Source organism: Scardinius erythrophthalmus (assembly GCF_964197995.2).
Source record: "Scardinius erythrophthalmus genome assembly, chromosome: 22".
NCBI lineage: Eukaryota > Metazoa > Chordata > Actinopteri > Cypriniformes > Leuciscidae > Scardinius > Scardinius erythrophthalmus.
This window is the reverse complement of record NC_138242.1, coordinates 485,659-497,919: the sequence shown is the minus strand read 5'-3', so window position 1 is coordinate 497,919 and position 12,261 is coordinate 485,659. Positions and strand designations below refer to the sequence as shown.

Genomic DNA, 12,261 nt, shown 5'->3' with positions numbered 1-12,261 from the left:
TGTAATGTTGTTGTTAGAGAATAAATAATATCTGTAAAATGAGAAAGCTCAAAGTTCAATGCCAGGCGAGATATTTTATTTAACAGAAGTCGCCTACATCAAACGGCCCGTTTGGACTACATCCCTCTACTTCCTTCTTTAATGACGTCACTAGAACAGTTTTTTGACTAAGCTCCGCCCACAGGAATGCTCCCTCAACTCTACCGAAATTCGTTTATGTACTTTTGAGCACTTCTAATAACTTACTGTGTTTACTCAGCTCTTACGGTGATTTTCTGAAGTAAAACTGACGCTTCATCTTTTGTGTGATGAACAATAAACTTTATTAAACTCATCAGTTTGATCATCATTCGGACCTGGTCCGAAACAGCAGACTTGTAGGCTATTAATAATGGATACATACAAGCAGATGACAAATACGTTATAATAACAGTAATTAAACTACTAAACTATACCTGTTTCATCTCTATACAGCACTCTGACTCTGTAGGCATTATTGTCCGACTCGAACTGAACACCGTTACTGAGAGTTTCTGATATTATCATCATTCCGTGAGATGAAATTGTCCTGAGAGACTGAGCGCGAGCTCATGAAGCTCCGCCCCCTGGGTCGTCCAGCAGCTCATTTGCATTTAAAGGGCAAAAACAGCGCGTTTTTCTGAGCCCCAAAAAATGACAATTTAAACATGCTGTAAAAAATGATCTGTTGGGTATTTTGAGCTGAAACTTCACATACACATTCTGGGGACATCAGAGACTTATTTTACATCTTGTGAAAAGGGGCATAATAGGGGACCTTTAAAATTCTGTTTGGAACAACAAAGGATATAAGAGTCAAAATATTCACATAGATCTAATTTACACAATGAAAGTAAATGCTGTCAAAAAAACTCAGACTCAAAAAGGCAGAGTAAAAATACCATAACAACTGGTCTGAAGGACGATCTGAAGTCCAAAGATCCAAAGCACTTGAATAAAACAGAACAAAATGCTGATCTTAAATGGCTAAAATAGAGTCTGGTAAATGCAATCGCCGGTCCCTGCTCTTCATATCACATCAACATGCCAACTCCCATAGAAAACTAATGAAATCAGTTTCCCTAGTCGCTCCAGATCAGTGCCAGTGTAAACGCCCTACAGAGACTGAGGCGATCTGACACGCGGCTCGAGGGAACCAGTCTGAGGCAAACAGATCAAAACACTAGACCAAGGTCATTTAAAAGTCGGTTGTAAAAGTTACCGGCCATTCAGAACTTCAGAAAAAAAGGAAAGAAATTAACCAGATTAACGACGTCAGTTTATATATATAGTAAAATTTGGATTTCATACATTCATTTCTTATTCAAACTAAATCCTGTCGTCCAGCATCTCCTCTTCCTCTTTCATCCTTTTCTCCATAAATGTGTTTTAGACGGACAGATCAATACAGAACACAGAACATCAGGAACATGAAGGATGATGGGAAATAACTATGTATTTTCTGTTCACCAAATGCTCTTTATTCTCCGCTATTGCTTCATCGCTAATGATCATGCGCTGTTATCTGTTGTGTAGTGACGTGTGTGTTCAAGTAATCCAGATAAGAGCAGATTCTGTGTAATGCGCTGTATTTAATATATCATGATGATTCGCGAGTATTTGCGCAGAATCAGATTTGTCTTACACAGACTTCCCAGTAAAGCGAGTAAACGTAATAAACACGCCAAACTGGCCAGTGATTGGACAGCGTTTCCCGCCACTGAGTTCTCCTGTGAACGAGACGCAGAGCGGAAAGCACTTACTTGCCCCTCCAGGAGTGTTTGGTTGTGTAGAAACAGGCCAAGTCTCTGTTGTCTTTGAGGACGTTCATCTTCAGACAGCGCCTGTGAAAAGAGAAGAGGAGATTCACGTCTGCAACTCTCATTTACTTCCTGATCAAACATGACAAAGGCCAGGTTCATGATCACGCATGTAAGCTGTCATGGGGAAATCTGTAAAGATATTTAGCAGTTTCTCGTAGGATGACCGTGAAACTGTGGCCTAGACTTCACTCAAGGCGCTCACACATCAGTTCTGAAGTTAAAGCTGAAGATAGTTCACACAAACACTTCATCTACTCACACTTTTGCTCATCTTCAAAACACAAATTAAGATTATTTTGTTCATCCAATGAATGACGTTGATCAGCATACAGAAGATGCAGATCTCTCAAGCACTACAGACTAGGGGTGGGCGATATCTCGATATTTACGATATATCGAGATATTTTTTAAACTCGATATGGATTTTGACATATCGTATATATCAATATATTGTTTATTAATTCTGATTTCGCCACTTTGCTTGTTTGCCTTCTCTGTGCTGTGCCCCCCGCCCTCCTCCGCCTCCTTGCTTTTGTTCCCCCTCCCCTCGCGTGTTGTCTCATTCAACCAAGTCCCCCGAGTCCGGTCAGGCACATCAATCTTTCCCCGCCCAGCGAGTGCTTGAAGTGCGTCAGAAACAGCGCATGCGCGATCAGTTGTTGTTGATAATTTGTTGTGTAGCGTCGCCTCTCGCCGCATTGCTTTTGTTTGAGGGCGCTTAACACACTCACACTTAACATGCTCCCCTGTAGAAACGGGCCTGGCAGCTCGCGCCAGCTCTAGACACGGTGAAAGTTTCCTGATTGTGACGGATGGCCGAATTTACATGACACATTATAAATTAGCATTAGCCTACCTATTCTGCTATAGATACAGTGCCAAAAAGAAGAGAAGAGGATAAAGGTGGATAAAGACAGAGGTAAAGTGATGTAATGAATGAACCGTTTATCTAATTGCATAGTAGTAAGATACTGTAATTTAATGGCAGATATTTTTACCTTAAACTTTATGCTAGCAGTTGTTCTAAGTTCTCCAGAGGCCTAAGACAGTGTGATTTTGTTACAATCATGTCAATTTTTAGATGCATTTGTATCACTTTTTTTTTAATTAATGTTTTATTCTACAGTTGTGCAGTTTTTGGGGGATATATGGCTTTTTTTTTTTTTTTTGCCAAAATTAGTAATGATATTTCTATACAGGTTTATTTAAAATAGTGCAATATGTATTATTTCTTCCTTTATTTTACAGTTAAATTATTATTTTTGTATACAGGGATTAGTTTTTTTTTTTTTTATGTCGCAGAAACACTTTGTTCCTACATGAACTGCCTACCTATTTGCACTTCAATAAAAAAAGACTTTGTGGTATTTGGCATATTTGTTTTTGCAGTAGTTTTTGGGGGGTTATTTTTCCTGTAAAGATATCGAGATATATATCGTATAATATAGGTATATTAGGTATCGAGATATATTTTTTGCTCCATATCGCCCAGCCCTACTACAGACTCCACTGAGGTCCTCAGACTCGTCACGGTCAGGGGAAACACATCTCTCAGACTCACAGGTCATACACTCATACTGTCCTGAAACCCAGGGAGTAACTCTACACCGTTAGTGTGCACACACAGATTCTTTTAGAAATATAATTGAATTAACAGACTCTTCCACCATGGTTTTCTTAGTTTATTATGTATTTAAGTTTAAGTGAGCCAGAATAATGCTGAACTACACAATCACCTTCGCATTAATAGTGTAGCTTTGCTAATTAGAGTTGATTCGGTGGAGATCTGCATCTGAACACACTGAAGTAGAGATGCACAATATATAAACCACCATATCGGCCGATACGTTCATTTTTGATGTTATCGTTATCGGCCCAATAAAGAAAATGTGGCCGATATATTAAAGCCGATAAATAATGTATTATTTCCTTCAACTGAGAGAATGTGCACTGTTCATCATGATGGTTTTGAATTGCTTGAAATATGATTGGAATCACTTCAAATATATCGGTTATCGGTTTTCAAAATATCGGTTATCGGTATCGGCCAAAACGTTCCTCTCGGTGCGTCCCTACACTGGAGCACTGGAGCCGTGCCGCGTCTCAGGAGCCCGAGACGATCCTGGAAACATCCAACGTTTCCCAGCACACACAGATCCACACCTCACTCTCACACTCATGTTCTGAGGCTGAAGCCATGGAAAAACACTGGGGCATTGTGGGTAATTCTGACAAGTGAAAACACAGATGTAAAATGAACATTTTACGAGTTTTGATCATGGAAATCACTCTGTGCCATCCGTAAAAGTAGGTTATGAGTTTCACTCCGGAATTAAATATCATGCAAACAACATTCATATTGTATTCAGAGAAAACAGCACATGCAAACATGAGATGGGAGGAAAGGGAAGCGAGGGTCATATTCACTGAGCGCCTCAGCTCGAGGACAGTGGGAAGAGGAGAGGTGCTGATCCGTGAACCGTGTTGATCATGAATGTCTCTGTCAGCAGAAAACCCCTTCCTTCCTCAGGCCGACACTAAACCCTTACAGGAGCTCACCAACTCCTGACTCTCAGTGTCAGCTAAAGCTAATCACTCATCAGCACACCACCACTCCCAACACTGAGAATAACTGCGGCTTTACACGGACACTACTAACCCAGGGTCAGATCTAAACTCGGGTTAATCTTATCCTGGGTTATCCTTTGTCTTCATACTGTTATTCTTGACTTAGTATTAGGTAGTCAGATTTTGAGATTTTACATTGTACACTGGTAAACTTTGAGCTAAGGTTCTAATTTGCATATTTGGTACATAAACTCAATTGAGTGCCATTTAAATGTACTCGGTTTGTCTTAAAATTGTACAAAAAATAATACTCTTTTCACCATTCCAGTGAGTGTGAACGTATTCGGATCTAGAGATATGAGCGCTACAGTAACATATTTCCAAAATAACTTGAGTATAAATGTCTAAATTAATTAACAAGAGAAAATGATTTTGAGAAATGGGTTAGAAAACACATTTTTAAAAATGTGTTGTAATGCAATAAAAAAAAAAATGCTGTTTTTCATGGCCAGTCTCCTCGACTCACTGAGAAAGTAAACTATAATGAATTAAAGGAAGCGCTGGAGGAAGATGCCGTAATCTAGGCTACGCAACAGGACAACTAAACTAACGCATGCTAACTACACTGACAGCAATTAATGATAAACCCAGCGATCTGACGTTCAGTGGCAGAAAGTGCTCATATCTGTAACCCTGCTGGTGTTCTGAGTCTAATGGAATTACAGCACTCGGATGCGATGCATTAATATCTTAAGTATGTTAAAAATCCAGCGCCATTTCCAGGATGAGGTCACATGATCAATCTCCACAGCTCTCGGCACAGATCAATACAAACTGCACAGAAACACACAATCTTTAAGTGCCGTCCTTCATTCTGCACTGAAGCATCACAGAAATACAGGAGACACATTTCCACTCGGCGAGAGTGAGCGTGTCTCGTCTGTACAGGTTTAGTCCCGTACGGTGGAGAGATTCTGCCAAACTGCTGAAACTGATCCTTTTCCACAGAACATAAAGCCGTTTTGAAGGGTTTTATGGATGCAAAGCTCATGTGTAATGCTGTCACTGAGAGCAATAAAGAGTGCGATGGACCTGTCGCTCCTGTCTCTGCAGGCTTCAATAAAACACCATGACAGTCGTGATTGTGTTGCATGACATTTACACTAGCATTGCATCACTGCTCACGACGAGCTCCAGGGCTTATTGCCTGTCAGTTATTACACAATCCTACACTTACACACACACACACACACACACACACACACAGACTCCCACACACACACTCACACACACACACACACTCACACACACACACTCACACACACACACTCACACACACACACTCACACACACACACTCACACACACACACACACTCTCACACACACACTCTCACACACACACTCTCACACACACACTCTCACACTCACACACTCACACTCACACACACTCACACACACTCACACACACTCACACACACTCACACACACTCACACACACTCACACACACTCACACACACTCACACACACACACACACACACACACACACACACACACACACACACACACACACACACACACACACACACACACTCACACACACTGGTAAGTTTATATCCTTCTAAACTTATAAATAGGCCTAGTTGTAGTACTTTTGCACATCAGTTACACACACAACATGATGAAGTGTTTGGCTCATGTTGTGTGTGTAACTGAAATTGTGCAGAAGTAGGCTACTTCAACTATTTACACTTTCATTTTTTGCATTCACTTCTGCAATAATCAGCCTTCTTTTAAAAGAGACCAGCCTTAGGTCTGCATTCATTAATTAATAAAGTTCAGATCTGTGTTCAAAAGAGTAGACAGTAGCGAACGGGTTAAGAGTAGACAGTAGCGAACGGGTTAAGAGTAGACAGTAGCGAACGGTCTACAGTAGCGAACGGGTTAAGAGTAGACAGTAGCGTATGGGTTAAGAGTAGACAGTAGCGAACGGTTTAAGTGTAGACAGTAGCGAACGGGTTAAGTGTAGACAGTAGCAAACGGGTTAAGTGTAGACAGTAGCGAACGGGTTAAGAGTAGACAGTAGCGAACGGTTTAAGTGTAGACAGTAGCGAACGGGTTAAGTGTAGACAGTAGCAAACGGGTTAAGTGTAGACAGTAGCGAACGGGTTAAGAGTAGACAGTAGCGAACGGATTAAGAGTAGACAGTAGCGAACGGTCTACAGTAGCGAACGGGTTAAGAGTAGACAGTAGCGAACGGTTTAAGAGTAGACAGTAGCGAACGGTTTAAGTGTAGACAGTAGCGAACGGTTTAAGTGTAGACAGTAGCGAACGGGTTAAGTGTAGACAGTAGCAAACGGGTTAAGTGTAGACAGTAGCGAACGGGTTAAGAGTAGACAGTAGCGAACGGTTTAAGTGTAGACAGTAGCGAACGGGTTAAGAGTAGACAGTAGCGAACGGTCTACAGTAGCGAACGGGTTAAGAGTAGACAGTAGCGAACGGGTTAAGAGTAGACAGTAGCGAACGGTTTAAGTGTAGACAGTAGCGAACGGTCTACAGTAGCGAACGGGTTAAGAGTAGACAGTAGCGAACGGGTTAAGAGTAGACAGTAGCGAACGGTTTAAGTGTAGACAGTAGCGAACGGGTTAAGAGTAGACAGTAGCGAACGGTTTAAGTGTAGACAGTAGCGAACGGGTTAAGAGTAGACAGTAGCGAACGGTTTAAGTGTAGACAGTAGCGAACGGGTTAAGAGTAGACAGTAGCGAACGGTTTAAGTGTAGACAGTAGCGAACGGGTTAAGAGTAGACAGTAGCGAACGGTTTAAGTGTAGACAGTAGCGAACGGGTTAAGAGTAGACAGTAGCGAACGGGTTAAGTGTAGACAGTAGCGAACGGGTTAAGAGTAGACAGTAGCGAACGGTTTAAGTGTAGACAGTAGCGAACGGGTTAAGAGTAGACAGTAGCGAACGGTTTAAGTGTAGACAGTAGCGAACGGGTTAAGAGTAGACAGTAGCGAACGGGTTAAGTGTAGACAGTAGCGAACGTGTTAAGAGTAGACAGTAGCGAACGGGTTAAGAGTAGACAGTAGCGAACGGGTTAAGAGTAGACAGTAGCGAACGGGTTAAGAGTAGACAGTAGCGAACGGGTTAAGAGTAGACAGTAGCGAACAGGTTAAGAGTAGACAGTTGCGAACGGTTTAAGTGTAGACAGTGGCGAACAGGTTAAGAGTAGACAGTAGCGAACGGGTTAAGAGTAGACAGTAGCGAACAGGTTAAGAGTAGACAGTTGCGAACGGTTTAAGAGTGGACAGTGGCGAACGGGTTAAGAGTAGACAGTAGCGGACGGGTTAAGAGTAGACAGAAGTGAACGGGTTAAGAGCGAACGGGTTAAGAGTAGACAGTAGCGAACGGGTTAAGAGTAGACAGTAGTGAACGGGTTAAGAGCGAACGGGTTAAGAGTAGACAGTAGTGAACGGGTTAAGAGTAGACAGTAGCGAGCGGGTTAAGAGCGAACGGGTTAAGAGTAGTGAACGGGTTAAGAGTAGTGAACGGGTTAAGAGCGAACGGGTTAAGAGTAGTGAACGGGTTAAGAGCGAACGGGTTAAGAGTAGACAGTAGTGAACGGGTTAAGAGTAGACAGTAGCGAACGGATTAAGAGTAGACAGTAGCGAACGGTCTACAGTAGCGAACGGGTTAAGAGTAGACAGTAGCGAACGGGTTAAGAGTAGACAGTAGTGAACGGGTTAAGAGTAGACAGTAGCGAACGGGTTAAGAGTAGACAGTAGCGAACGGGTTAAGAGTAGACAGTAGCGAACGGGTTAAGAGTAGACAGTAGCGAACGGATTAAGAGTAGACAGTAGCGAACGGTCTACAGTAGCGAACGGGTTAAGAGTAGACAGTAGCGAACGGTTTAAGAGTAGACAGTAGCGAACGGTTTAAGTGTAGACAGTAGCGAACGGTTTAAGTGTAGACAGTAGCGAACGGTTTAAGTGTAGACAGTAGCGAACGGGTTAAGTGTAGACAGTAGCAAACGGGTTAAGTGTAGACAGTAGCGAACGGGTTAAGAGTAGACAGTAGCGAACGGTCTACAGTAGCGAACGGGTTAAGAGTAGACAGTAGCGAACGGGTTAAGAGTAGACAGTAGCGAACGGTTTAAGTGTAGACAGTAGCGAACGGTCTACAGTAGCGAACGGGTTAAGAGTAGACAGTAGCGAACGGGTTAAGAGTAGACAGTAGCGAACGGTTTAAGTGTAGACAGTAGCGAACGGGTTAAGTGTAGACAGTAGCAAACGGGTTAAGTGTAGACAGTAGCGAACGGGTTAAGAGTAGACAGTAGCGAACGGTTTAAGTGTAGACAGTAGCGAACGGGTTAAGTGTAGACAGTAGCAAACGGGTTAAGTGTAGACAGTAGCGAACGGGTTAAGAGTAGACAGTAGCGAACGGATTAAGAGTAGACAGTAGCGAACGGTCTACAGTAGCGAACGGGTTAAGAGTAGACAGTAGCGAACGGTTTAAGAGTAGACAGTAGCGAACGGTTTAAGTGTAGACAGTAGCGAACGGTTTAAGTGTAGACAGTAGCGAACGGGTTAAGTGTAGACAGTAGCAAACGGGTTAAGTGTAGACAGTAGCGAACGGGTTAAGAGTAGACAGTAGCGAACGGTTTAAGTGTAGACAGTAGCGAACGGGTTAAGAGTAGACAGTAGCGAACGGTCTACAGTAGCGAACGGGTTAAGAGTAGACAGTAGCGAACGGGTTAAGAGTAGACAGTAGCGAACGGTTTAAGTGTAGACAGTAGCGAACGGTCTACAGTAGCGAACGGGTTAAGAGTAGACAGTAGCGAACGGGTTAAGAGTAGACAGTAGCGAACGGTTTAAGTGTAGACAGTAGCGAACGGGTTAAGAGTAGACAGTAGCGAACGGTTTAAGTGTAGACAGTAGCGAACGGGTTAAGAGTAGACAGTAGCGAACGGTTTAAGTGTAGACAGTAGCGAACGGGTTAAGAGTAGACAGTAGCGAACCGTTTTAAGTGTAGACAGTAGCGAACGGGTTAAGAGTAGACAGTAGCGAACGGGTTAAGTGTAGACAGTAGCGAACAGGTTAAGAGTAGACAGTAGCGAACGGTTTAAGTGTAGACAGTAGCGAACGGGTTAAGAGTAGACAGTAGCGAACGGTTTAAGTGTAGACAGTAGCGAACGGGTTAAGAGTAGACAGTAGCGAACGGGTTAAGTGTAGACAGTAGCGAACGTGTTAAGAGTAGACAGTAGCGAACGGGTTAAGAGTAGACAGTAGCGAACGGGTTAAGAGTAGACAGTAGCGAACGGGTTAAGAGTAGACAGTAGCGAACGGGTTAAGAGTAGACAGTAGCGAACAGGTTAAGAGTAGACAGTTGCGAACGGTTTAAGTGTAGACAGTGGCGAACAGGTTAAGAGTAGACAGTAGCGAACGGGTTAAGAGTAGACAGTAGCGAACAGGTTAAGAGTAGACAGTTGCGAACGGTTTAAGAGTGGACAGTGGCGAACGGGTTAAGAGTAGACAGTAGCGGACGGGTTAAGAGTAGACAGAAGTGAACGGGTTAAGAGCGAACGGGTTAAGAGTAGACAGTAGCGAACGGGTTAAGAGTAGACAGTAGTGAACGGGTTAAGAGCGAACGGGTTAAGAGTAGACAGTAGTGAACGGGTTAAGAGTAGACAGTAGCGAGCGGGTTAAGAGCGAACGGGTTAAGAGTAGTGAACGGGTTAAGAGTAGTGAACGGGTTAAGAGCGAACGGGTTAAGAGTAGTGAACGGGTTAAGAGCGAACGGGTTAAGAGTAGACAGTAGTGAACGGGTTAAGAGTAGACAGTAGTGAACGGGTTAAGAGCGAACGGGTTAAGAGTAGTGAACGGGTTAAGAGTAGTGAACGGGTTAAGAGCGAACGGGTTAAGAGTAGTGAACGGGTTAAGAGCGAACGGGTTAAGAGTAGACAGTAGCGAACGGGTTAATAGTAGACAGTAGCGAAGGGGTTAAGAGTAGACAGTAGTGAACGGGTTAAGAGCGAACGGGTTAAGAGTAGACAGTAGCGAACGGATTAAGAGTAGACAGTAGCGAACGGGTTAAGAGTGAACAGGTTAAGAGTAGACAGTAGTGAACGGGTTAAGAGTAGACAGTAGCGAACGGATTAAGAGTAGACAGTAGCGAACGGGTTAAGAGCGAACGGGTTAAGAGTAGACAGTAGTGAACAGGTTAAGAGTAGACAGTAGCGAACGGGTTAAGAGTAGACAGTTGCGAACGGTTTAAGTGTAGACAGTAGCGAACGGGTTAAGAGTAGACAGTAGCGAACGGGATAAGAGTAGGTACAGTAGTGAACGGGTTAAGAGTAGACAGTAGCGAACGGATTAAGAGTAGACAGTAGCGAACGGGTTAAGAGAGAACGGGTTAAGAGTAGACAGTAGTGAACGGGTTAAGAGAGAACGGGTTAAGAGTAGACAGTAGTGAACGGGTTAAGAGTAGACAGTAGCGAACGGATTAAGAGTAGACAGTAGCGAACGGGTTAAGAGCGAACGGGTTAAGAGTAGACAGTAGCGAACAGGTTAAGAGTAGACAGTAGCGAACGGGTTAAGAGTAGACAGTAGCGAACGGTTAAAGTGTAGACAGTAGCGAACGGGTTAAGAGTAGACAGTAGCGAACGGGTTAAGAGTAGACAGTAGCGAGCGGGTTAAGAGTAGACAGTAGTGAACGGGTTAAGAGCGAACGGGTTAAGAGTAGTGAACGGGTTAAGAGTAGTGAACGGGTTAAGAGCGAACGGGTTAAGAGTAGACAGTAGCGAACGGGTTAATAGTAGACAGTAGCGAAGGGGTTAAGAGTAGACAGTAGTGAACGGGTTAAGAGCGAACGGGTTAAGAGTATAGACAGTAGCGAACAGGTTAAGAGTAGACAGTAGCGAACGGGTTAAGAGTGAACAGGTTAAGAGTAGACAGTAGTGAAAGGGTTAAGAGTAGACAGTAGCGAACGGATTAAGAGTAGACAGTAGCGAACGGGTTAAGAGCGAACAGGTTAAGAGTAGACAGTAGTGAACGGATTAAGAGTAGACAGTAGCGAACGGATTAAGAGTAGACAGTAGTGAACGGGTTAAGAGTAGACAGTAGTGAACGGGTTAAGAGTAGACAGTAGTGAACGGGTTAAGAGTAGACAGTAGTGAACGGGTTAAGAGTAGACAGTAGCGAACGGGTTAAGTGTAGACAGTAGGCCTAGTGAACGGGTTAAGAGTAGACAGTAGTGAACGGGTTAAGAGTAGACAGTAGTGAACGGGTTAAGAGCGAACGGGTTAAGAGTAGACAGAAGTGAACGGGTTAAGAGCGAACGGGTTAAAGAGTAGACAGTAGTGAACGGGTTAAGTGTAGACAGTAGTGAACGGGTTAAGAGCAGACACATAATGCTTCTATTGTTAAAATAAAACATTATTCTCTATCTTATGACCAACCTTACAAACCATTGTGTCAAAATACCATAGTTTCCCATTCATAAGACATTCGTCAACACAGAAAAGACAGACATATAGTAGAAGCGTGTTATATTCTCTAGGGTTTGGTGATGTTTTACTGTGGTATTTACAGTAAACGCTCGCTGTCTGTCAGGCGTCACTGGCCTGATCGCGCGGTGAATGCAGTGCCGGAGAATGAGGAGAATGAGTGTGTTTTACCTGGATCTGTGGTGTCAGAAGAGGCTCGGTTCGGTCCCTCGGCCCCCGCCCTCCTCTATGCGAGTCTGCTTTAACTCAGTGATCCAGAACTGAAGCCCAAACTGGCCGAACGCGCTTCCCTCAGTGAGAAACCCAGGACGCCGCCATCTTCCTTCTGCCACCAGCAGGCCACTGCGCAT

General features: G+C 43.5%; 1 protein-coding gene across 3 annotated transcripts in view; it reads right to left on the bottom strand.

Moving 5' to 3' along the window:
• dnajc13 (DnaJ heat shock protein family (Hsp40) member C13) overlaps positions 1 to 12,261 on the bottom strand; it is a 148,487-nt gene extending 136,226 nt beyond the window's left edge. For all 3 annotated transcript variants that reach the window (XM_081353369.1, XM_081353370.1, XM_081353371.1), the window contains exons 1-2: positions 12,083 to 12,261; positions 1,782 to 1,862 (exon numbers count right to left, since the gene is read on the bottom strand). In XM_081353369.1, the coding sequence (XP_081209495.1) occupies positions 1,782 to 1,849 (68 nt within the window). In that variant the 5' untranslated portion in view covers positions 1,850 to 1,862; positions 12,083 to 12,261. The remainder of the gene's footprint in view (positions 1 to 1,781; positions 1,863 to 12,082) is intronic.